This window comes from Oryza glaberrima, chromosome 4, assembly GCF_000147395.1.
Source record: "Oryza glaberrima chromosome 4, OglaRS2, whole genome shotgun sequence".
In the NCBI taxonomy this organism is placed as follows: domain Eukaryota; kingdom Viridiplantae; phylum Streptophyta; class Magnoliopsida; order Poales; family Poaceae; genus Oryza; species Oryza glaberrima.
In genome coordinates this window covers 21,826,116-21,851,154 of record NC_068329.1, presented here as the reverse complement: position 1 = coordinate 21,851,154, position 25,039 = coordinate 21,826,116, and the positions used below count along the sequence as shown (strand labels likewise).

General features: G+C 42.6%; 3 protein-coding genes and 1 long non-coding RNA gene across 5 annotated transcripts; 2 read left to right on the top strand and 2 right to left on the bottom strand.

Moving 5' to 3' along the window:
* Positions 1-553: 553 nt before the first annotated feature.
* LOC127770340 (S-adenosylmethionine decarboxylase proenzyme) lies at positions 554-2,204 on the bottom strand. The gene has a single exon (XM_052296006.1). It carries the CDS (start codon positions 2,022-2,024, stop codon positions 828-830), a length of 1,197 nt encoding a protein of 398 aa, XP_052151966.1. The 5' UTR covers positions 2,025-2,204; the 3' UTR covers positions 554-827.
* A 2,533-nt stretch (positions 2,205-4,737) lies between these two features.
* On the top strand, positions 4,738-7,079 carry LOC127769587 (uncharacterized). 2 transcript variants are annotated; one of them, XR_008016822.1, is made up of 3 exons: positions 4,738-5,145; positions 5,750-5,916; positions 6,726-7,079. It is a non-coding gene; the product is annotated as an uncharacterized LOC127769587 (long non-coding RNA). The 2 variants fall into 2 exon arrangements; XR_008016821.1 differs by having other exon boundaries at positions 6,723-7,079.
* A 2,410-nt stretch (positions 7,080-9,489) lies between these two features.
* Positions 9,490-14,106, top strand: LOC127771327 (cytochrome c oxidase subunit 6b-2-like). The gene is made up of 4 exons (XM_052297217.1): positions 9,490-9,632; positions 10,730-10,818; positions 10,898-10,979; positions 13,824-14,106. The coding sequence occupies exons 1-4, from the start codon at positions 9,624-9,626 to the stop codon at positions 13,875-13,877; spliced, it is 234 nt and encodes a 77-aa protein (XP_052153177.1). The 5' UTR covers positions 9,490-9,623; the 3' UTR covers positions 13,878-14,106.
* Positions 14,107-21,548: 7,442 nt separating this feature from the next.
* LOC127771433 (VAN3-binding protein) lies at positions 21,549-24,748 on the bottom strand. The gene is made up of 8 exons (XM_052297347.1): positions 24,644-24,748; positions 23,727-24,127; positions 23,554-23,625; positions 23,383-23,445; positions 22,769-23,120; positions 22,482-22,664; positions 22,077-22,184; positions 21,549-21,995 (listed from the first exon to the last, which is right to left on the bottom strand). Exons 2-8 carry the CDS (start codon positions 23,907-23,909, stop codon positions 21,766-21,768), a joined length of 1,191 nt encoding a protein of 396 aa, XP_052153307.1. The 5' UTR covers positions 23,910-24,127; positions 24,644-24,748; the 3' UTR covers positions 21,549-21,765.
* Positions 24,749-25,039: the final 291 nt, after the last annotated feature.

Here is a 25,039-nt window from a genome sequence, read left to right as displayed (position 1 = left end):
AGGGTACCGAACAGGTCGCTGCATCATCTTTCCAAGCGCGACAAGATCAAGCTCATTAAAGGATTCCAAACGCAATTATCAGATCAGGCAGCACTCCTTTAAATTACTGATATATGTAAAGTAGAGGACAATAAGCAAATACATAAACATGTCCAAAAAAAAAAATCGAAGTCAATGGTCCATGCCAAGGCGAATGGGGCGGCAAGAGCCAAGCATGCGGCATATACTTCGTCCAGCCATATCTTGCAGAAGATAACCATGAACACGGGGAAAGCTATAGAATGCAGTTCTTCCAGCTATTTTTAACTTATAAGAGCTAGTAAGCATTTTGCACATGCTATTCTCCCAGACTTTTCATTAATGTACTACCTTAAGATATACCTGTGCCATGGGCATTTGCAGTCCCATGGAACAGGGGGAGCTCTACAGAGTTGAGATAACGAGGGGAAACTTTCGAAAATCGTTTTCTCCATACTATCTAGTGTCCCAAGCAGAACTTTCTTAGACACCAGCAGCAACAAAATTTAACAATTGAGATCGGAAGGAACATTAGTAGAGGAAATTTCACGCAAATACTTATTCATACGTTTTGACAACATTTCTCCCGACGCATGCTCATTGTGGCAGACGCAGCTGACCACCTAGAGCTTTTAGTTCACCATTATTATTTAGACCAAGCATACGTCCCAAGATCAGAACACATGCTTACAAGCGAAAATACTAATAGCCTGGCTGGCTGCTTCACAGAATAACCAAACGACAACCTCAACAGATAAAAATGCCACGGAACGAAAACAAAGCAGCGAATCGTCACCAGAAGTCCCGTCTTACTCATCAAACACTCCATCATTCTCCTCCAACGCATCCTCTCCCCAGGGGAGAAGATTGCCCAGTTTACCTTCCTTAACAGGAGCAGGGTTCACCATATTCTCAGCCTCGAAGCAGTGCAGAACAGATTTGGGCGACCCAACAGCTACAGGTACGTCTTCAGTAGCGTCGAAGCTCTGGTAGATGAGGAGGCCGCCACAGGGCAGCTCCTGCTCTACCATGCTGTTGCATTTGTAAGCATCAGCATTGAGCTCCTTTGCCCATGTTCCAGCATGACCATGCCCACCAAAGATGGTAACAGCAACAGAGAACTCCGAAGGGCCAAAGCACCTGAGGACCCTCTTCACCAGGTCGCCATAAGCAAGAGTAGAGGCGTCGAAGCCCACGACCTCATAACTGGCGTAGCTGAAGCCATCCTCAGGGGTCACATGAATGGTAGAAAACGCTGAGCCATGGATTGCATTCATGGAGTAGCCGCAGGGTTCGAAGTCAAAGTCACAGATCTCCATCTCTGGGATAATGTCAGAGATGCCCGAGAGTTTTGTCATTTCCTTAGCACATGATGTGTGACCATCAGCAGAAGTCTTGAAAAAGACTGAAGCTTTCTCCTTGTCCAGTCCGGTCATGCACATTTCAAGGGTAACCATAGGTTGCTCCGGGTGCTGAGTAGCATAGTAGATATGCCACTTCTGGCCAGGCTTTGCTGGATCTCCAATCACATAAGCATTACCACCAGATTTCAGATGGCCAAAGTAGCGGTTGAGGACAGCAACTTCCTCAGAGAAGCTCCTGTGGGGAGCAGGCTGTGCACTGGGGAAGATGAACATCCCGCGGGAGTACTTCACAGCAGCAAGTGGCATAGACAGCCCTTCAGCAAGCTCAAGAATCCTTGGAATTGTGAGCAGGAGCTTTGTAGTCCCACAGGTCTTAATCACAATCTTATCAGAATAGATAAACAGGCTGGACTCAGAGAGGACATAGGAGTCAAAGTCCTTGTTGGACAGCTCGGACACAATGGTGCACCGTGCAAGATCCAGAACAGAGTCAATCTGGGCCCTGGAGAGGGCGCGCAAACCCCGACCATCAGGGTCAGCAAAGACAGGTGCCTCAGAGAAAGTGATCTCAAGGCGCTTCTCATAGCCCTCAAACCCAATTGCTGAGACTGGGGGAGGGTCAGCAGCAGACAAGACACCCATTGGAGCAGGTTGGTCAGAACACTGCTGGAGATGGAGGAGGGAGGAGTGCAGGGAGCAAGACTAGAGAACTGGTCGATTATCAGGAAGCAGCAGCCAGAGAAATAGGTCAGAAGAAAAGTGCCAGAATGGAATTGCAAGAAATCCTAAACTACTAGGATGGAGAAGCCGAAAGGGCTATCAGGATGGCTTCTTCGCGCACTGCAACAAAAGGAACAATTGACATGATTAGCAACACATCGGAAGATACAAAGGAGGGAATTAAATCTGTGTTTGATGCTTACGTTGGAGTAAGCAGCAGACTGGAACTTCTTCACGCCTCCGGCAGGTCGAACGTCCTCAATGCTGTAGCCAAGGGGAGCTTCATACATCAAGGAACGACTACTGCTAGACTTCTTTTTGCCACCCTTTGACTCCATTAGTACATCCACTTACTGCACAAGTATATAACAAGGTAAATATCAGGTTCAGACAAATATATATGGCCCAAAGAGAAAATAAGGGCATATGTTTGTAGAAGATATATGCCCCAGACCGAAGCATCTGAGTCTTTAATGCAAAAAAGTAAAACTGAGATAAGAAGCTATCAAAACGATACCAAAGAGTAAACAGTTACATAACAATATGATAGATTCCAAGTTCTAACTAGGAGTAAATATGCCACAACAGGACAGGTCAATTAATATCTCACAATCTGATTCAATTCCTAATTTTCCAGTAATACTCAATTCCTACAAGCCACAGCGTCCTTTACAATGAATCATATATCAGTATTCTTTCTTATATTTAGATTTACAATTGAGTCTCACTTGGATTCAGATTTAACATCTGGTCGGATTTACAATCGTGATGTCATTTGGATTAAGATTTAGAGTTGAAACTTTTCCGTTGGACATATGCAAATGTTCCTATATTCACATATGTTTCGTCCCTGATCCCATCCTATGTTAATGATAATACCATACATTTGCATTAAAAAACAAAATTCGGTCATGGTGTGTCACAGAAAAAGAACATTTGTTATATTCCTATGGGGAGACGAAAAAAAACTATTTTTCTATGTCTTAGGATCTGAACACACAAAAATTCTTAGTACAATCTTTACCACGACAAGAAATTTTACAGGATAGCTTTTGCAGTAATCTGCAAATCACGAATAACTCAAACAGGATAGCCTAACTGCACAAGCAAGATCAAAGAGGTAACCTACTGACCTTTTGTTTTACATAGATAAGCTTATCTACACCAACTAACCAAAATTCCCATCATAAACAATAGCAACACATAGCAATACGCCCTACAAACCACAAAATCTGTAAAGGAAAAAAAAATCAGAAGTACCAACCTACGGAGAGGGTTTCAGCGAAGAAACTTACAATTCAACGAAGAAGCTGTGTTTGGAACCCCCGATCCCGAGCGCGCCCCCGCGTGATCCAATTCCGATCTTACGAATCCCCCCTTAGCTCCCCCCCTCTTCACGAATATCACGAAACAAGACTACCAAAAATCCTCTGAGCCTACGGATTTCTCCTCTCCAAGAAAACGGCGGCGGCGGCGGGGAGCGAGGAGGAGGGGGGGGGGGGGGTTCTTATGCAAGAAAGCGTGCGGTGCGGCTGGGGAAGGGAAACCCTGATTTGGCCCGGTATTTATAGCGGCCTCTTATCGGATTCGGGTTTTTCAGTGTTCGTGACCGCCAAGGAGAGGGGACGCGCCCGTCCCGCTGCTCGCGTGGAGGCTCATGGACCGGCCGGCGCGTCACCCGTGGCAGGTGGGCCCACACGCGCTGGTGGGATTCGCGGCTCACAGCGTCCGTCCGTCTCCCCGGTCCCCCTCTTCATCGGCCGGGTCGCAAAGCGGATGCCGATGAGGTCGCAAAGGCAAAAAAAAAAACAAAGCGCGAGAGGATTTTTTCTTTTTGCAAAGCGGGGTAGTTTTCGGCGCTGCTTTCACAGGAACACGGATGAAAAGACACCGGATTAAAAAAGTTTTGCCAATTCTAGCTCAAAAAAGAAAAAGAGAGATGACACACAGGAGCTTCAGGGAAAAAAAAAAGCTCACGGCTGCGTTTGCCCAAAACCACACGAATTTGTGTGGGCGTGCAAGAGATCGCTCCATGTGTTGAACTGTTGATCACCAGAACATATATCTGCAGATCAGATCGGGTTTTCCTGCATGGGTGGATCCTCGTAGCTCTCACAAAAGAAAATGCGATCCTTTTTTTTCTCACTCTTTTTTAACTACGGACCTTAATTTCTTTCTCCGAGGCCGTGTAATTTAAAAACCCAAAGAATATGGATGGGGGTGGATAGATAATCTGACGATATATATATCTCCGGCGTTTTTCAACCGTATGGCAATGATCATCCTTCTGGTCCATGATTCCTTTCACCACTTGCCCTTTGTCTTGTTCCTCCGCGCAGCTAGCTAGGTGTAGTAGTACAATTTTATGCGTGTTATGATTATTGTCCTTACTCCTTCCCTTTTTTTCTCTGCTAATGGCTGTGCATCTCCTTGTCCTCTCCTGTGTTTATTTCTTCCTTCTGGAGGCCCCAGCTGTTTGCCTTTCCTGCCTGCGGGGACATTTTACAGTGCCCCACTTGTACGTGTAGCAGTGTAGTAAGATTATATCTGACCGTTAATTGTCATGGGCATTTTAGTCTTTATGTTTATTTCGGTGGAAGGATATTTCGGTAATTTCGCGTTCGCACAGTATTCCTCATCGTTTCTCCCGATCCCCCACCATCTGTTGATTCTGTTCGCCGCCTCCATCGCCCTCATCCACCAAACTGAGCGCGCCGCCGCGCCGCCCCTCCACCAGAGCCCGAGCGCTCCGCCGGTGCCGCTGCCACGCCGTCCCTCCACCGGAGCGCCGAAAAGCCCTCGTCGTCCCCCTCCACTGCCGTCCACCTTAGTCATCAAGGTCCGGCGCCGACAAACCACGCAGCCCCTGGCGCTTCATTGCCCCTCGCCGGTCCCTTCGCTTTCCCCCGCCGGACACCTCGCTGCCCCACGCCGGGATTCTCGATGATCTCCCCAACGGCCGCCTGCCCTCGTTTTGCATGGAGTCGCCGACCCTCGTCTGATTTGGAATCGTAGTCGTTGCCACCTCTCTATTTTTATTCAGGTAATGCAGCAGCTGCTCAGCAAAAAACTTTAGGAAGGCTTCTTTTTGAGCAAGATTATCCATTTCCCTAATCGATTAATTACCGTCGTAGTTTAAGGTCTTCAGGATTTGCTAGCTGCCATAGAATAGAGAAAGACAGGTCTGAAGTATTTGCTATTGATTAGAGGAATACAGGATTGTTTGAATGGTGTGAACTGTGCTAGATTAAATTTGATGCTATATATGCTATTAGATTGGATTTATTAGCAGTAAACTTATAACCTGATGTTATTTATGAAAACAGAAATTGTCAGATTCACAATGGAGTGTAATCATTCAATTATTGGGAATGTAGTTGTGTTATAAATCTATATATGGGTATAATTGGTTATAGGAAATTAACCCTGAACTTACCTGATCAGGTGCATATATGTAGCCCTTAAACTGTGATTTACTGTATACTTCTGCCATCACTGTACACATAACAGCCGTATAAGCTTAGTATACTAGATGACTCTAAATGTGGAATTTTTTAAGATTCATCATTTGCCCATATAAGTACAATTTGGTTGTATTAAATTTTGTGGTTTGACTAACAGTTGAACTTTGGAAATATGAATTGCAGAAATTTGGAATGGCTGACAATCACATTAGTTTGGAGGAGGTTGCAAAGTATGGAAGTGTGATAACCAAGGAGTTTAGAAGCGAGGCAGAAGGATATAAGTTCTATAATGATTTTCCCTTTGTTGATATATTCTTGAAAACTAGATGTATCTTTAGAGTTACAAAAAGGTGAGACTTCTTGTGATTTTGTTATTACTGTGTAAGTTCCCCATGCACTGTTTTTCAACTTGGGCTTATATAATTAAGAGTAAATTACACACACGGTGTATCAACTTAGCAGGTGGGTGCAATTTGGTACAAGAACTTGAGAAATGAGCGTTCTAGTGTAATAACTTGGCAGCTAAGTGCAATTTAGTATAAGAATTTCATAAGTGATCGCTTAAATGCAACGACTTGCAAGATATGTATGATTAACTTAATTATTTGGAGCACTATTTATACATATTCAATTTTTAAGTAATTATGTTGACAATATACTGGCATGGATGTGTACATAAGCATATTTATATTTTTATCCTAATAACTAATAACTGAAAGTCAATTAAACTGGATGTAGAAATTATTATATTTCGGTTAAGATTAGGGAAGATGAAGAAAACAAAAATTCTTTAAGGTAATTGGATGTAAAGTATAATTCTTAAAGATTAAATTCAATATTATAAGGTAATATCCGTAGGATTGCTATGTAATGGCATATTGACATCGTGAAAAAAACTCACCTAGCATATCCTTAGCTAAGTTAATGCACAAAAATACTAAATTGTTAAGTTCTTATACTAGAACACACCCACTTGTCAAGTTTTTACACTCGAACGTTCAATTCTCAAGTTCTTGCACTATATCGCACCCATCTACCAAGTTGTTGTACCGTTGGTGCAATTTACTCTATAATTAACATATGATGGATGTTAAATTCAATGTTTTCTGAAAATTATTACACAGTCTAACTGCATCATATATTTCCTATGTTGCAGCAGACGAACAGTTGATATTGCCATCTCTGAATTCATTGTCGCCAGGAGATCAGTTGATGTTGAGAATCTCTGCGAGGAGAAGAAATGAAGTGTTTTGCTTTGGTTTCGAATTCGTTGCAGTTTCTGTGATTCAGATTTTCAGTATTACAGAAGGCATGGAAGTGCATGAAAGTAGTCGTACTGAAAATTGCATTGGTGGCTCATATTTTGTTCTTCATGATTACACCTTGAGATTTTTGTACCCTCAAATTTAACCGTAGAAGAAATAAAAGGGTAAGGTAGTTTAAATGTAATAAGATCACAATTCTGACAGTACTGGATATTGCACTGCTAGCTTATAATTCTTCCCCTACAGTTCATTGCCCTGTATTTTCAAAACCCATGGAAATTGAATTTCAGTGCTCTGAATTCTCTTCTAAAAACAGAATCTAATATGCATTTCACTAACTTTTGCGCTGACATTTTTTTTTTTACCGAAACGGATGGCAGGAGCTTTGGCCATTCATTTCTGGACTGGGAATAAAACTGTAAACTTTTAACTTTTGTTTGTCTGTTTCATGAAACTGGGAAATGCACATCTTCATGCGAAATTAAGAGAAGAAAAAAACCGCGGCAAGAAACAATGATACGGCCTGGAACTAATGCTCTGTTGATCTCAACACTGTTTGTAGTTCAGCAATGTCCAGGAGCTAACTAATCCATGAAATTATTGTTCACACTGTTGATCTCAACACTGTTTGTAGTTCAGCAATGTCCAGGAGCTAACTAATCCATGAAATTATTGTTCACACGAACGCTGGTAATTAATCAGTAGCGATCTGGTCGAAGATAAAAAAAAAATAACGATCTGGTCGCCGCCGCCGGCCTTTCCTCACGCCGCCGGTTAATCTCCCCCTCTATACATCAAGAAATAAACAGGACGGCCCCATCGCAATTCATGTGCAATTACGGATTACACCCTCTCTTAGTGTTGAATTACAAGAATGCCACAATAATTTTTTCCAAAATTACCCTTCTACTACACTACTCCCATATACTAGGTGTGTATAGTAGCAACGAATTTACACCCTTAGATCTCATCTCCTCAACGGTCCATATCCATCCAAAGGTACACTAAAAAAATCCCTGCGCTTTTGTCCACTGGCTACTGCTGCCTGGCTGGCCTTTTGAAGTTTGAACGAGCAGATTTGCGATGAACAGACAAGAATACAGATACAAAGCACGGAGGAATTCGTTGCACGGGTTTGGTCAGGTTTGACGGGATTAGCCGCCTAAAGTAAGGCTACTGTATTTACTATAGTACTCTAAACTGCATAATACTATCTCTTCTCTGCTCGCCTGACAAGTGAAGGGATGATGGCCTGTTCTGATGTTTTCTTCTAATACTGTTTTTTTAGGATGTCAACTGTTTTAGTCGACTCTGGAATTTCAAAGTTGAACAGTCTGTTTTTCCTTTGTTTCGCGCGGATACAGCTCTGGATTCACACCGATTTGAGGTGATTTCCTTGAACTTTTAAATGAGTTGAATGTTTTTGCTACCTGTTTAAACACCAGGTGCATTCACGCAGTTCCTTCATAGGTTGGAGATCCGGACAGAACGGGTGGAAGAAAGAAGAAAGCATGTGCTCCTTTTTGACTTGAGGAAAGTATATGCTTTCCTGGAACCTGACAGCTAGTTTCAGGGATAGGTAAGTGACATGATAAGTATTAAGTTTGTCTCGCTTTCATAGATTACCCAAGTCACGGAAGTAAGGATGTTGAGTGGTTGTGACGGTGTGATCTAGTATCAGCTTACGCACACCACCGGTCAGTTCAACCGAGCTGAGCTAATCCTCTTCCGTTTCCTGACTGCACGATAAAGCCCTGACCCCGACAATTACAAAAGGATAACACAATTTCTTCAGAGTTTTCTTCTTTTGACAGGAACAAATCATTCAGGGTTGATCATGACTTGGGGAAGAGTTCTCACTTCACAAATAACAGCTGTGGCACTACCGTCTATATATACTTCGTTAGAATGAAAAATCAGATGAAGACGATGGCCTCGGCGATTGGATGGCAGGCCACAGGCTGATCGATCGACAGGGTAAAGCTTATCAAGAAGCCGACGGTCCAATCCAAACATCCGAATGGCTCTTAAGATTCGGATCCGTCACCTGTGAACAGAACAAACAAGCGATTAGGTTGCGCCGTCGCTTTCCCATTGCAGATTTGCAGCGCCCACGCCGGATTTCTGCCGAGCCTGCGTCGAACAGATTCGGATCGATTCGGCTGCGTGATTTTGATTTCTCGGACATGCGATGCACGAACCCAACGCAATGTTTGGCCGCATCAGAGTAGCCACCACTTAATTGTACTTGCAATCCTTTTTTTTCTGAAAAAATAAAGAGAGCGAGATAGGGCCTCTTCGGTTCATTAAAAAAAAAAAAAAACTTACCATTTGTTGGTAAGCCAAAAACTGATAAAGCTAAAATTTTGGTTAAATGAAGATGTGAAAGCGGTGTTTAGTTTGACACCTTACTAAATTTTGATATAGTTTTGTGAAAATGTTGGTAGGGATTGAAAAGGTTTGTGATGAGAAGGTGCCAAACTTCGATATGGTTGGTTTTGGCATTGAACTGAACAGGCCTATAATTTGTATCACCGAGTTGGGCCTTTTCCGGCCCACAACATTACAGGCCAGTGCCACGATCGCTCGTCTGGTTTGTGGGCTCAAAAAAAATCAACGGCCCAGATCCGAATATTAAGCCTCCGCCTTTGACCAGGCCCACGCTCTACCACGTCGTCGTCGTCGTCGTCGTCGTTCTCCCCCTTCCTCTCGGCTCGGTCCTCCGCTCCGTGACGCCGCGATTCCAACCCCCCTCATCCTCGCCTCCGGTCCCCAGTCTCCGACGCCACGAGATGGCCGAGGTGAGGGATCCCCTCTCTCCCGATCAGATCATGCCGTGTGTTGGGGGTTCTGATCTGTTCTGCCCGTGACGTGCCTTGGTTCGATTTGAATCCGTCGATCGCGCGGTCAGAGTTTGGTTGCTTTCGTGTGGATCTCTTCGGTGTGGATGGCACCTCGATGTCCGCGCCTGGTGCTGAGTTCGTGGCGGCCGTATTGGGTTCTGACGAGCACTTAGGTTCTCCTGTTTCTGCCCGTGTTAGATGGCTGTTTCTGGTGCCCGCTCGATCCAGTGTTTTGGTCTTATTTTCCCGATCCTTCTGTCTGATCTGAGTGTCTATACGTTCTAAGATTACGGGATTTTGATGGGTAGAGCGGGCTAGATCACTATAAGGATCACGCTATGAATTTCCAACAATTTTTTCGTTGTGTGATGCTTACTAGTCCATCGTCAGGGATGATTTTGTGGATTAGGTTCTTCTGTTGGTTATATGGTTAGCATTTCATACTTCATTTCGGGGGCGGGGGAGATTGGTCCATTTTTGGTTGTGATGTTTCTGAAGAATGATTGTGGCATTACTGAATAATATCTTTGGATGTTTCATTTTAGAATGGCAACCTGTATGGCTTAATCGTACTGCATGATCCATGTGACTGATATAAGTCGATATGCTAAACAGCTTGAGAGAGTATGAAAGATGGGTAGAGACGTAGAGTGGTTGCTTTAGCTATCTGTTGGGGAATTAGGCAAAGCTACATGCAATTATCGTGTTGAGGGCTGACCATCTGCTGGAATTCCTCAACTTATCCTCAATCAAGGGGAAAACCGGCTTAGCGTTTCCCACCTCTTGCCAAAATGATGTTACACGTGGGCTTGCAGTGTGTATGTAAGTGACTTGGGTTTGCAGTGCGTATGGCAAGTGAAGTAGTCAAAGAAAGCACCTATCCTTGTCCATTCATTCAAAATTTTACCATCGTAGTGATTCTCTGATTGATCCCTTTTTCATTTTTCTATTCTGAATCCCATGATACATTGATTCCCAAGACCTTCACATCAGCTTGGTATTTTTTTTCCTATTTCCGTGCACTTAATGCAGCTCATATTATTTCTATTCACCAGATTGAGATAAAAACAGCACCTGCTGATTTCCGCTTTCCTACAACAAACCAAACCAGGCATTGTTTCACACGCTATATTGAGTACCACAGGTATATCAGTTGCAATTACTTTTCATGCACAAAATATGCCAGTAAATTTATTTACTAGTTAAACTTTTTATGAAATCAGGTGTGTGAATGCCAAAGGGGAAGCAACTGCTGACTGTGAGAAATTTGCCAAGTACTACCGGTCTCTCTGCCCAGCAGAATGGGTGAGTGCTTTTGCTGTCCTTAACTGGCACCACAATTATATCTATTATATTATTAAAACAGCTTTGAAAGGAGGCACCACGTTCGCTGTGGGGGCTAGAATTTCCCACATTAATCGGAGAAAAAGAAAAAAATAAAAGAAGAGTCCAAGTACAAATACAATCTAAAAATAGCTGAAATTCGGAATTAAAAATAAACAATATTGAAGGAAGTTTTCATATAAGAACCCAATACGAGATTAATTAAAATTCGAAATAAAAATAAAATAAAATCAAAAATTAGAAAAAAAAGAGAGTCCAAGTAGAAATACAATTTAAAAATAGCTGAAATTCGGAATTAAAAATAAGGAATATTGAAAAAAGTTTTCATATAAGAACCCAATACGAGATTAATCAAAATTCGAAATAAAAATAAAATAAAATCCAAAATTAGAAAAGAAAATGATAGTCCAAGTAGGAATACAATTTTAAAATAGTTGAAATTCAGAATTAAAAATAAGGAATATTAAAAGAAGAGTTCGTATAAAAACCTAATACGAGATTAAATAAAATTGGGAATAAAAACAAAAATAAAATCCGAAATTAGCAAAAAAAAAAATAAAAGAAGAGCTCAAGTAGGAATACAATTTAAAATTAGCTGAAATTCAGAATTAAAAACAAGCAATATTGAAAGAAGAATCCATATAAGAACCTGATACGAGATTAATTAAAGTTCAGAATAAAAAATAAAATAATATCCAAAATTAGATAAAGTAAAAGATATTTCAAGTAGGAATACAATTTTGAAACAACTGAAATTGAAAATAAAAAATAAAAATATTAAAAGAACATAATACGATATTAATTAAAATTTTTTTTAAAAAATCTGAAATTAGAAAAAAGAAAAATAAGATTCCAATTAGGAATACAATTTATAAATAACTAAAATTTGTGATAAAAATAAAGACTATTGAAAGAAAAGACCATCTAAAACACATGACGAGATAAATTAAGTAACAGGCATATAAAGGAGTAGAGTGGTGGCGGTTGATATGACATAAAAAAATTTGTTAATGAAACACCAAATAGAATCCTAATGACGATTAAAAGGAGGGGCGACAGGGAGGCCATAAAGCAAACGATCAAGACGATTGCCGGGACTTCTAGAAAGTAAAAAAAATAAACCCCGTTGATAATCATATTCGATTTTTAAAATCTCAATGACAATAAAAAGGAGCAGCAGCGGGCGGGGTGTATAGGAGTATAGTTGCAGAGCTGCCGACGGTTGACGGGACTTCTAGAAAATAAAAAATGAATTCCAACGATAGTTATGTTCGATTTTTAGAATCCCAATGACAATAAAGAGTAGGCGGCGGATGGGCCGTAGAGGAGCATAGTGGCATCGTTTGACAAGACTTCTAAAAATTATAAAAAAATGAAACCCAACAAGACAATAAACTCTAAAAACTACAAGGTTCAATTTTTGAAGGTTCGGAACTTCTAAAAAGTAAAAAAAAACAATGATAGTCATATTCGATTTTAAAATCTCAATGACAATAAAGAAGGGAGGCAGCCGGCGAGCCGTAGAGAAGTACAATGGCAAAGTCACTGACGGTTTGGCAGGACTTCTAGAAAGTAAAAAATGAACCCAAACGATAATTATGTTCGATTTTTAAAATCTCAATGACAATAAAGAGAAGAGACAGTAGACGGGTCATAGAGGAGTATAATGGCAACGTTTGACGGGACGTCTAGAAATTATAAAAACGAAACTCAACGTGAAAATAAACTCTAAAACCTATAAGATCCAATGTTTGAAGTTTCTAAGGAGAATGAATAGAAATAGTGGTAGATCGAGCAAGCAAATAAAGAAGGAGATGACATAAGGGGTAGTATCTGGTGTGACTTTTAAAAAACTATATAATTAGAAATATGGGGATGATAAGGTTTGGTCTTTCAAACTCTTAAGACAATGAGATAGCTATTTAATAAATTTTTAGTAAAATCATAAAAAAAAATAATTTTGTTTGGGTGCTAGCCGCGCAATTGCGCGGGCCACCCAGCTAGTTTTATTATTTTAACAGTAAAAGAATTATAGCTGATATCTTGAATATAAACGGGGCAATCTTGTTTTTCAGTTCAATAGCAGTTGAACTTGCCGAAATGGGCTAATGTGTTACCTGAATTGCTGAATCTAAATCTGAAACTTTGCTTCTGGACTTTAAAAGCTATTGTTTTTGTAAATACCAGTCCATAAAATTAGTTGTTTTGCCACATATCACATCACTGGTCAGAAGTAGAAAACAGCACATTCCCTTCGGTATATTTGGTTATACATATTGATATTTAATTATTTTCTGTCAGTTTGATGCTTCAGTGGTGATGCTAACCTGTCCTACAGAGTAGCAAGTGCAAACTAAATCTTTTGAGTGAAAAACATATCTGCCAATGTAGAATCATTAGGATTTAATAAAGATGACCTGATTCTTGTGAACGAAGTGGCTTGTGCAAAATTATTTATCTGATAAACGAACTATAGAATATGGTGGAGATTTACTCAGTTTGTGAACGACTGTTATGTGATGACCCATTTATGTAGGTTCACATGTGCTTTAAAACCTTATTTTTCAGCTGGCTGTTTCATGTGCTCTGGCTTTCAATTGTTCAACTAATGTTATACCTTTGATTTCATTTCTCTGCATTTTTTTTATTGTCTGTTAGTTCTTAACTGTACCGCATTCTCTCGCCCTCTGTGTGTGTGTGTTTTACAAGTTATTACTGTGGTGCATGACTAGGAACTTTAGCTGTTAAAAGAACCACAGTTTAGTTTTTTTTTTCCTTGGTCATCATTAGCTTTTCCTGTCTCAGGTTGAGAAGTGGAATGAACAGAGGGAGAATGGGACATTTGCAGGACCACTCTAAATCTCCTGTTTGAGAGTCTTCTCAGATCAGTCCACTGCCCTCGTCGGTGTCACTGCTATCATCTGGTTTGAATTTATGCTGCTGCTTTTGTTCTTCAAGCTTGTGTTGCAAAGCAAGAGATCCTTTTATATGTGTTGCACTAATAATTTAGCATGGTTGCTTGACATGATGTTTCACAGATCTGTTTATTCACATGATTTTATTCAAATATAAGCAATTTGATACTTCATTGTTCACTGCCCAATTTTCTGTTATGGCCTGTAGTTAGAGTATTTCTCAGTTTGACGCTTCAATGCTGAAATGGATAAAGTTAAAGGGATTAATCAAACAATGGTAGTAATGGCATGGAAAGAATGTAATCTACATAGAATTGCCAAACGCCAACTTCTTGTACGATGAATGCCCATTTGACTTGAGGCTCAGGTTATATTCATCAGATAGATATCAACCTCTTGCACAGTTGCACTTGATTTGGTGAAAGCATGAGTTGATTTAATGTCGGTCCAATCGGGTCAAACTAGTTTATGTCGTACGAACATAACTTTGCATGTGGGTTCAGCAAATCATGAATGACGCGAACTGAAAAGTAGACTGCATACATATCGTAGCGTAGTTAATGTGAGTTCTGAATGGCCTGGCCAGTGTTTATTCCGAATGGTTGTGGCCATGGCACTGTTGGTTGGTGGACACTTTGTTGCTTTGAGGGTTGAAACCTATGCAGGATTCAGTCAGATGGTACAGAACATATTAAGATCGCCGCTGTACACACATGCACATACAAATATGCCCAACAAAGATCGTGATGGCTTTTATGAGAGGGTTTTGATGGTTTGGTGTACTTTATATGCTAATCGTCCTACATCCGTCCTGTCTCGCAAAATAACTGCATGCAGCTACCATGAATGCAAGACGGACGTTTTCATCTCTGAAGACGTTTGTTTCTGCCGAAGGTAAGTTTATCATCGTATTCTTAAACCCCACAGAGTATTAGTGAAGCAGCGAACGTGCATATTGTTAAGTACTAACGAAATTAAAGAGACCAAGTTTGGAAGTTTCAACGATACAATGAAGAAAGCCCTTCAGCACACATTACAAACACGTAATTAACCTACATCAAAGCAAGATCACACACCTTCATCACGCATAAAAAAAACAACTCGATCGTTCGGAACCACAAAGCTCAGGAGGGATAGACAGAAATGGCAGAGAGGAGATGGGTGGTAGAGATGAGCATGGCACGGACAATATGCAGGGAAGCGCCTTGCAAGCGAAAGTCTTGCAAGGTCAAGAAGAGGCGCTCCTTGGACCATAGGGAGAGTTGCTCCAAGGATCGACGCCGTGGTCGGCGAAGGTACAGCACTACAGCAGGCGGCCGGGGGGCGTGTGGAAAGAAAGGGAGCTCAGGGAGGATAGAGCCATCGCCAAGATCAGCAGCACGACGCGTCGTGGCAACGCACCATAGACTTGGGCGTCTTCTTCTTCTTCTTCTTCTTCTCCAGCGAGCTCACAAGCAGCCCGACCATGGAGGAGGACATCATCCTCCTCATCATCATCAGCCAAGACGAACCAGCCTGGGAGCCAGCTGGGACAACAGCAATGGCGATGCTCTCCATTGCAAACTAGCTAGCTAGGGCGCAAATGTGTGATGAGATATTGTGAGTAGCTCTGTGGAGAAGAAGGCCATGGACGAGACCTTTTTATAGCAGAAAAGGGGGCATGAGCACATAGCTTAGTGCTGTGAACTGTGAAGACCGAAATGTGTGTGTGTGTGTGTGTGTGTGTGTGTGTGTGTGTGTGTGTGTGGACTGTGTATGTGGAGAGAGCGGGTGGTCGCAATTAATGGAGAGAGTGCAAAATGGTGGGAGTCCGTGGCGAGGAGGACGATGCCCGAAAGGATGAAACAACACGACTTTATGATGAGACGCTGCAGCTGTAGCGATCGATCGAGCTGATGAGGGGGGGTAGGTCAATATACTCAATACTACGATGCATGTGACGATCGATCGAGATGATGGCGACGACGCATGCATGTGTTTCCCTCCGCAGTCCGCAGCGGGCGATCCGGAGCTAGCTTGTGCCATGCAGCAACGATGGCCGCCTTGGGTCGCGTCGTGATCGGCCATGATGGGGCTTCTTCAATTCCGGCTTCAGCTTGGGTTCTGTACAACAAGAGGACTGTGTGGAGGGGGGGGGGGGGGGGGGGGGGGGGGGGGGGGCGGGGGCGCTAGTACGTACGTCGTCTCTGCTGTTTGCGACGTCGACGCGCGCGGCGATCGATCCGATATCTCAGGTACGGATCGACTACGAATGCGGGTGCGTGGTATTCACTTGGGAGGCTAACGGCTCTAGCCGATCTAGGCACAGCGCGGTAGGACCTTGTTTTAATAGTATACCCAACTACTACTTTAGTTTATTTATAGCCAATCTAATAGCTTATTTATACAATAGTTATACACTACACTATTAATACCTGGTCTCATCTGTCATACACACACTGTGTCTTGGAGTCCGTGCTACATCTAACTATCAATCTGTAGCATGTTGTCTTTCTCTCTTCTCATTTATCTCCTTAAAATATGTTTGCAGCTGGCTTATAGCCTGCTATTGTACCTGCTCTTATATCGGTTTAGGGGATCAAGCTTAAAGCTTGCAGTGGCTGATCGAGTGTCTTGTGGTGGTTCCAGGCATTTAACTATTTGCCATTTTTAGATTTGAAGTAAAACAACTTGTCACTCATATGACGATGACAGTAGGCTTCAGCGATAAATTGTTAAAATCCGTGGGTAAGAGTGACAAATAGTTAAGAGTAAAGTGTACGGGCGGTCCTTAAACCTGTAGGGGTGTGTCATTTAGGTCCCTAAACTCTCAAAATGCAAATCCAAGTCCCAGAACTTGTTATAGTGTATCATCTAGGTTCCAAATCGCCACAACCCCTTCAGAATCTTATGTGGCGTTGATGTGGCATGCCACATGGACATGACGTGGTATTATTTTGACTGACAAATGGGACCCATTTAATTTTTTTCCTTTTTCTTTTTTTCTTCTCTTTTCCCCCTTTATTCTCCTTTCTCTAGCAGAAGAAAGGAAAAAAAGAAGAATGAGAAGAAAATAGAAAAGAAAAAGAAAAAAAAAGAATAATAAAAAAGAAAAGGACACGTCACGTCCATGTGGCATGCCACATCAGCGCCACATAGCATCCTAGAAGAGGGGATGTGTCGATTTGGGACCTAGATGATACACTTTGACAAGTTCTAGGATCTGGATATGCATTTTGGGAATTTAGAGACCTATATGACATAACCCTACAAGATTAAGGACCGCTAATGCACTTTACTCAATAGCTAAATATCTCTCTGATCACTGTTGAGATGTTTGGCGAGTCTCTTCCTAGAGAAAGTTTGCTTTTTTTTCTTTTATTTGTGATCCGTTTGGATTTTTACTTATGCTTATATGAAATGTAATTAGAAATTCTTCTGCCGATTTTTTTTTACAAAAAAGGAATAAACTTGCGGTGTGGCTGTGACGACTCTGTACAAGTACATAACGGCAACTGCACGCTCGTTGGTTGTCCAGTGATACAAGTGCCACTAGTGGCAGGCATGGTTGTTGGTCTCTACGATGCTACTCCTCGCTAGCTTAGCCGCCAGGGCTGTACGTACCGCGTATCAGCGGCGCGCCTCAGAGCATCGCATCTTCCTTCGCCCCATGGGCCATACTCACGCGACACACAGAAAGGCAGAGTCTCTCGTCTCGCTAGATTGCTGCGACCCCAAAGAATCCAGCAGCGAGAGCGAGCGTGAATTCGCCGGAGGCACAGAGCGAGCGAGTTATCTGCCGACGACGGAGGGGAAAGTGATTTCATCCTCGAGGGGATATCCCCTCATTTCATGAATGCCATATAAATAGCTATCAAAATTATATATAAAAAAACAACAGATTAATATGAAATATATCACTCCACTTGCATATAAGTTTAAATTAAACTTTTACAAGTTGTAAAAAAAAATAACCAATATAGTTGCGAATGTGCGATAACTATTTTCAGTTTAATTTGTTATTTTGTTGCAACTTATAGAAGTTTAATTTGATCTTGCATGTTTGTGGAATGATATATTTCGTATTAATCTATGTCGTTATTTTTTTTAAAAAATTATAATTATTTAGATAACATGCAATCAATGAGGGTATGTCCCATTAAGGGATGAAAATCTAAATCCAGCGACGGAGTTGAGTTGCTTGCTTCAAAGCTCTGCTCCTCTTGATAGCTCGCTTTGCAATTAAAAAAACACGAATATTAAAAAAATACGGAAACCTAATATCAAATAAATAGAAGGTGTGAGGTTTCAAACCTAGATTGACTAGCCCACCACCTTACGAATCTCGTCGGAATAGTCTGGGCATTTTTCGCCCACTTTGCAAAAATATTAGAAAATGATCTAATTTCAAATAAATAGAATGGGTGGAGAAAGGGCCTGTAGCCTAATAGTTACGAGAGCCTCAGTAGCATATAGTAGCATATGAGGTCCTAGGTTCGACTCCCCATGAGAGCGAATTTTCCATTTAACGGCGTTGTGCTTTCAGTGGTAGGCGACGTACTCGTCGACAGTGAGGCGTCTGTGATGACTTCGTCAATCTCTCGTTTTGCAATTCAATGCATGCATGGGTGTTTGTTAATTGTTAGGACACAACTACACCGAGAGTGCTAGCTGGATAGTGATAAAGAGAGACACCCTTCTTTCAAAAAAAAGCTACTAGTACACTCAATATCTATGTATTTTTTCCTTCTTCGAGAAGTTTCTCTTAAATTATTTATCTGATTTATAATCCGATTACGTCGTTGTGTTCGTTGCAATTAAATCTTTACAACAAGATCTCACATGATTATATTTTGATGAAAAATCACAAATTACTTTTATGATATGTCTAAATTACTTTTAGATTTCATTAAGTTACTCCTTAAACATATAAAAATAAATTCAGTAAGTCTAAAAGTAATTTATATATATTATAGAAGTAACTTAAAACAAAACGAAGGTAACTTTGGCATGTCATTTGAAATAAATCTGTTGTAGAGATAAAAACATGACTCTATCTAGAAATTAAATTAATCAACACAAATTATTGACTTAACTAAAAAGTCATATTTTATCCCTACAACGAATTTACTTCTAATATCGTGACAAAGTTACTTCCGTTTTTTTAAGTTACTTTTATAATATATATAAATTACTTTTAGACTTTATTGAATTTACTTTTATATGTCTAAGAAGTAACTTAGTCAAAACTAAAAGTAACTTATATATATGATAAAAGTAACTTACATATATAATAAAAGTAATTTACAAATATAAATATTTTTTCATCGTAATATAATCATGTAAGAGCATCTCCAGCAGTAGTCCCTATTTTAGAGTCCTCAAAGGTTGAATGAGGGCTGTCCCTATTTTCTAAGAATTCAAAAATTACCTCCAACTCTACCAGCAGACCCTATTTCTTAGCCCCCATTTCTTTTTCTCTTGTATTTCTGATTATACTCTATGCTTACACCTAGTTTAACATAGTAATAATTCAAATACGAATATTTCTAATGTATAGAATTCAATTGTATTCAAATCCATAATTTTAAATACCATAATTCAAATTCAAAATTCTCAAACATGGGAGTGAAATCCTACCAGCAAGTATTCAAGACACTGCGTAGTTCAATTAAATAAGAACTATAATCAATAGATAAAATTAACTCTATACCTTTTCCAATCTAATCTATCTGAGAAACTTCAGAAAGAGCTTAAATCCTCCTAGAAAAAAAAAACCTTAAAGTTAAACTTCAACTCACAACTGACACAAAATAACAACACTGCAGAATAATCTTTGAAGGAACTGCTGCATAATTGCAAGCAGCCTAATTGTCTCAACCTACCAAGCACCACAAACTTTAAAGGAACAGAACAATAATTTTTATGCCATGCTCGTTTAGAACCACAGTTAGCCATAAACCAATCGAGAGCAGGATTGTTTAGAACATGTTTCCGATGGTCATGAATTTCAGAACATTCTTGTCTACCATATAGTGCATCAGTGTGCGAACTGATCAAGGACCACGAAAAAACAAGCAAGCGGGCACGCAGACGACAAGCAGTGGCCGGTGGAGGTACTGGATGGTCGCACCGTCGGCCACGAGCGGCGGAACCAGCGAGCTGGCGAAGATCGGCGCTGTGGCAGCGATTCCGCGGGAGGGATGACAGACACCACACGTCAGGAAATTTCCTCCCGCGTAGAAAAACGGCGATAGGGCCTCGGTCTACAGCCCCCAGGCCTAGGGGCTGCGGAGGGGTATTTGAGGTCCTTCCTATTTTAGAACCTGTAGTATGGGTTTTGTTGGAGTTTATTTTTTGTCCTTAGCACCTAAAAACTGTTTAGGAATTGTATTTAGGGTCTCTACTAGAGATGCTCTAAGATCTTGTTGTGAAGATTTAATGGTAACGAACACAATGGTGTAATTAGTTGTAGATCGGATAAGTAATTTGAGAGAAAACTTTATAAGAAGGAAGAAAAAGACATGCATGTTAAAGAGGAAAAACAGCATGCACGTCAGAACGTGTAGCCGTACTTTTCACAATTGGTTCGTTGCTGGTTAGCACTAAATCGAGAGGCTTCTCGGTTTAGATTTTGCCTAATTGTTACTCCTCCTCGCATTCACTTCTGCGATCGATGGTCTGCAGGACAGGGGGTAGTCGATCGGGGTCCGCGGAGTCACAGGCAACGCAGCGATCGACGGCCCGCTTTTGTTGTGCTGTGCAGCCTCCGAGTCGGTTGCCCCCTTCGGTGTAACGCGCGCGCGGGGATCGTCTTCAGTGCCGGATGGGCACAAGCTAGCCAAGCCGGTGCACGCACGCCCTTTCGCTGTCATGTTCTTTAGTGCTAGCTGCTAGCCTGCATACGGCCACTAGCACCGTACTACTACAAGTACTACGCAACAATGCAGTAATCAATGTGCCGACCGGTGTATGCGTAGGTTCAGAGAAGTGCAAATATTCGTTATCTCGTGGGGCGGATCCAAGGGCTCAAGTGCAAATATTCTTCATCGGGCTCGAGCCTACCCTCCGAGGTTTGCAAAAATATTTCCAAGTATGGCTGTGTTTAGTTCACACCGAAGTTTAAAAGTTTGGTTGAAATTGGAACGGTGTGACTGAAAAATTGTATGTGTATGAAAGGTTTGATGTAATAGAAAGTTGAAAGTTTGGAAAAAGACTTTAGAACTAAACAGGGCCTATATAGCCTCACTCCCATGGCAGCAGTTGGAGAAGGCGGGGAGAAGAGAAGAGGCGAAGATGTGTCCCTGTCCGCGCGAGGAAGAAGAACAGTAGCGATAGAGCTGGATCAATATGCATTAAACGACCCAATTAACCAATTTAGCAAAAGCCCACTTGGCCCATTGTGTTTATTTTGTCACTTGGCTTAGGGTTTGGATTGTGTGGCTGGCTGCCTGGCTTGTGGGGATTTTTCGTGTCTGCTTGGCCAATGACGAGCGATTACGACGGCGCAACGCAGGTGACCATCGGAGCGAGGCGACCAATTCTCGTCGTGTTTCGCCAACCTTTCTTTGCATGTACTTCTGCCAAGCTAAAATGTACTCCAATTAGATAATCAAAACTTAATTTGAGTGATCGGCAGAGAAGGGGGGCGGTTAGTTGCATTATTTTTTATAAACCATGGAGGAACAATTAGAACTAAAAAAAATAACAAGCTCCAATCGATAAGATGCATGACAGATTTTCGCAGCTGTTATATGACTGAAGTGGCCGTAGTTAAGCCTGAACATTTCGTTTCATCAGCTAAACCGCGTCTGGTTCATGCAGTGCGTCGGCGGCGTCGCCTCGCCGGCCGGTCAGTTCCGACGGTGAGGCGGCGGCGGCGGCGGCAGCTCGTGCGCCTTGCAGATGGCGGTGGGCGCCGCGAGCATGTGGGTCAGCGCCGTGACCCACCTCTTGTACACGCCGTAGTCGTCGGCGCGGAGCTCCACCTTGCCCTTGCTCGTCGTGACCTCGATCGGGTACGTCGCGTCCTCGTCGCGGCTCGGCTTCTCCGGCGCGCACGGCTGCACGTCGTGGATCACACCTGCTCGATCGTTTTCACGCAAGGTCAGAAGATGAACGGGAATGGCAGTCGCACGGTCGACTTGCGTGTTCAGTTTCTTACTCTCTTTGGCGTTGGAGAACGCCATGACCAGGTTCATCTTCTTGATCCGCATGACCACCTTGCCGCCCTTGCTCGTCGCCGCGGACACCGTGTGCAGCTTCCACTTCCCTGCATAGAATGGGAGAAAAAAAAAATCGATGAAGAGACGCCGCGATCGTAGAGCATCATCTTTTCGTTTATACTTATACTTATCAGCTAAAATTTAAATTTCCAACTTTAAATTTGAAGTTGATTTTAGAATTTTTCATCGAAATTTATTTTTCAGCATTTGCTTTTAGATCGCTTAGAGCACGTATATAAAAGTTTTAATTACAAATTATTTTTTGTTTGTAAATATGCCGTTTCGGGGAATAAGCGAAACGAGTAGTTGTGTTTGGCCATTTGTGAATGTGAGCTCCGGCTTACCGTCGGGCATGGCGACGAACATCTCGTCCCCCTTGGCGAGCGCCGCCTTGGACCTCGCGTAGTTGAAGTCGAAGTCGAGGTCGTCCTGGGACAAGGCGGAGCTCGCGTGGTCCATCCTCTCGTTCTGGCTGCCGCCGCCGCCGCCGCTACGCCGTCCTCGCAGCGCCGCCGCGCCACGCAGTGCTGTCAAGACCAGAGTTGTCTCCGGAGAGTTATTTTCGGGGTGTTCGTGGCGGAAGACATGGCCGGAAAGGGGAGAAGGACGGTCTCAGTGATCAGAGGCATACATGTGGCGGCGGCCGCGGTGAGCGTGATGACGTTGCTGGCGTCCGTGGCGGCCACGGCGGCGTTGACGGCCGCCGCGACCTGGTCGCGCGTGGCGCCCGCGGCCTCGGCCACCTTCGCGCACTGCGCCGCGACGAGCGCGGCCGCGGACGCCACCGCGGTCTCCTTCATCGTCGCCGCCGGCGTGGAGCTCTCCGCGGCGATGGCGGCGAGCGCGGCCGCGACGCCGGCGACGGACACCGCGGCGTGGACCTCGGCCTTGTGCAGGCGCGCCTCCTCCTTGCGCTTCTGCTTCCGCTCCTTGACCCACTTCTTGAGCGAGATGCCGCTCCATGGCGCCATCTTGCGCGGGAGCTGCACGCAAGTTCAAATCTTTGAGCTCGAAGTACAGAGCCGTCACCAATGGCAACATATATTTCACCATTTCGATTTCTTGCATAACATGGGAAGTTGGAATCAATCAGCGATCCTCTTGTTGAGTGAAATTTGAAGATAAACTTGGAAAGAAGCGTGGCATCCATCTAGCTTCTGCAATTTCGTGATCCGTTCCATTTGCAACACGATCCTGTTTTCTTTCCTACAAAATGGTAATATAAAACTGTGCTCTTTCACTCACCCATTTCTTCTTGAGATCATAATCCAGCTCTGGGTGAATTGCCTTCTGAAGCCATATCCATGACTGAAAAAAAGGACCAGATCAACACGAAAACACAACATTTTAGATCAGGCTAAATGAAGATTGCATATATACTGAAACATGAGTAACGCACTACTGTGAAATGTGTACCTTCAGATCATCGTATTTCCATTGCGTCGTGCTGAATCCGCTACTGTCGACAACCAAGCTACGGTCATTCTTCTGCAAAGCGTCCAGATATAGTGTATCATGCACTTCAAATTCCATCTTCAGAGTAATCTTCTGACAAATATTTGCTACAGTACTGAAGTACTAACACTTACTGGCAACAAGTCTCTCCTCTCATTGTCAGGCGCCATGACCGGGTTCTCCACCAGCGCCATCGAGCAATCCATCGATCCCGTCTGAAGAACTTGGATAGCCGAGCTGCACCACGCGCTCGAGAGAAGGTCCATCGGCTCTGAAGGCGGCTCCTCGCAGGCAATCAGGCTCCTGTCAAGCTCCATGGCCACTGCAGAAGCCAAGATTGTGCCCTTAGAAGCAACTGGTAAAAGGCAAAGGGCCAGAGATTTATACAGATCAGTGATCTGATCTCTCTGGTGGCTGTGGTTGTGCTTGTGCAGGTGCAGCCTCTCTGTTTCTGATGCTCACTTGCAGCCTAGCAGGAACCAGATCCTTGATCAAATCCCTAGGATAGCTCCAACCACTTCAGGCCAACTTTTAGCTGTAAAAAACACTTAAACAAGACAGGTGTCACAGAGAAAGAGATTTGTTTAAACCTTTAAACACCAATTAAACAAGCTTATTAGTGGCTTTTTTGGAGGAGTAGGAGTGGGTTGGATCATTAGCTTCATCTATGCTTTAGGTGCACACAAAGAGGATGGAATCAAAATGGGGACCTCGGAACCTTTTCAGTAGAAAACTAATTAGCGGCATGACCGTCCTAAATACATCAAGGAGGTTTGATTTTTATATTTTGTGCCACTTAAAAGAACTGCTACAAAGAAGTGATATCTCAGGGTTTGATGCAACGATCCTGCATATTTTATCGCCGATTAAAATCTGCTAAAGGCAAATGCTTCTGTAGGAGAACATGAGGTGTTGGGCTGCCACTAGCGCAATAGAAAAATTAGGGGCAGCGGGATGAGGGTGTCATGCATACGATGTTGTGGAACTTTCTTGGCATCATTGGCTCATTGCCATGCGTGCAGTACTGCGATGTTGGAGCTAAGAGACGTACACTTCATGGGTCGTAGATTGTATAGCTGTAGTGTAGTATCCAGTAGCGGCATAGTCCGAGAATCTAGCGGATGTTCAGTGAACTGGAGTTCAGACAATCAGAACCTATGCTTTAGGGAACTGTAGTCTGTAGGTAGAGTGATGCTGCCAAGGGATCTACACTTCATGTATTTGTCGCTGTCGATGTTACTGACACGCATGAAAATATTCAGATTCTGGAGTTCACAATTTCAGTAGTATATGCCTTTAGACTGTTCAGTTTCAGCCAGTGAGTTTAGCAGAGTAATTCAGTGTTACAAAAAGTTAGCTATTTGCTGGATCATTAGCCCCCCAACGTCCAGAAATACCAGCATGATGTGCAGTAGGAATAGTTCAAAATGATCCAAATTCCAAAACC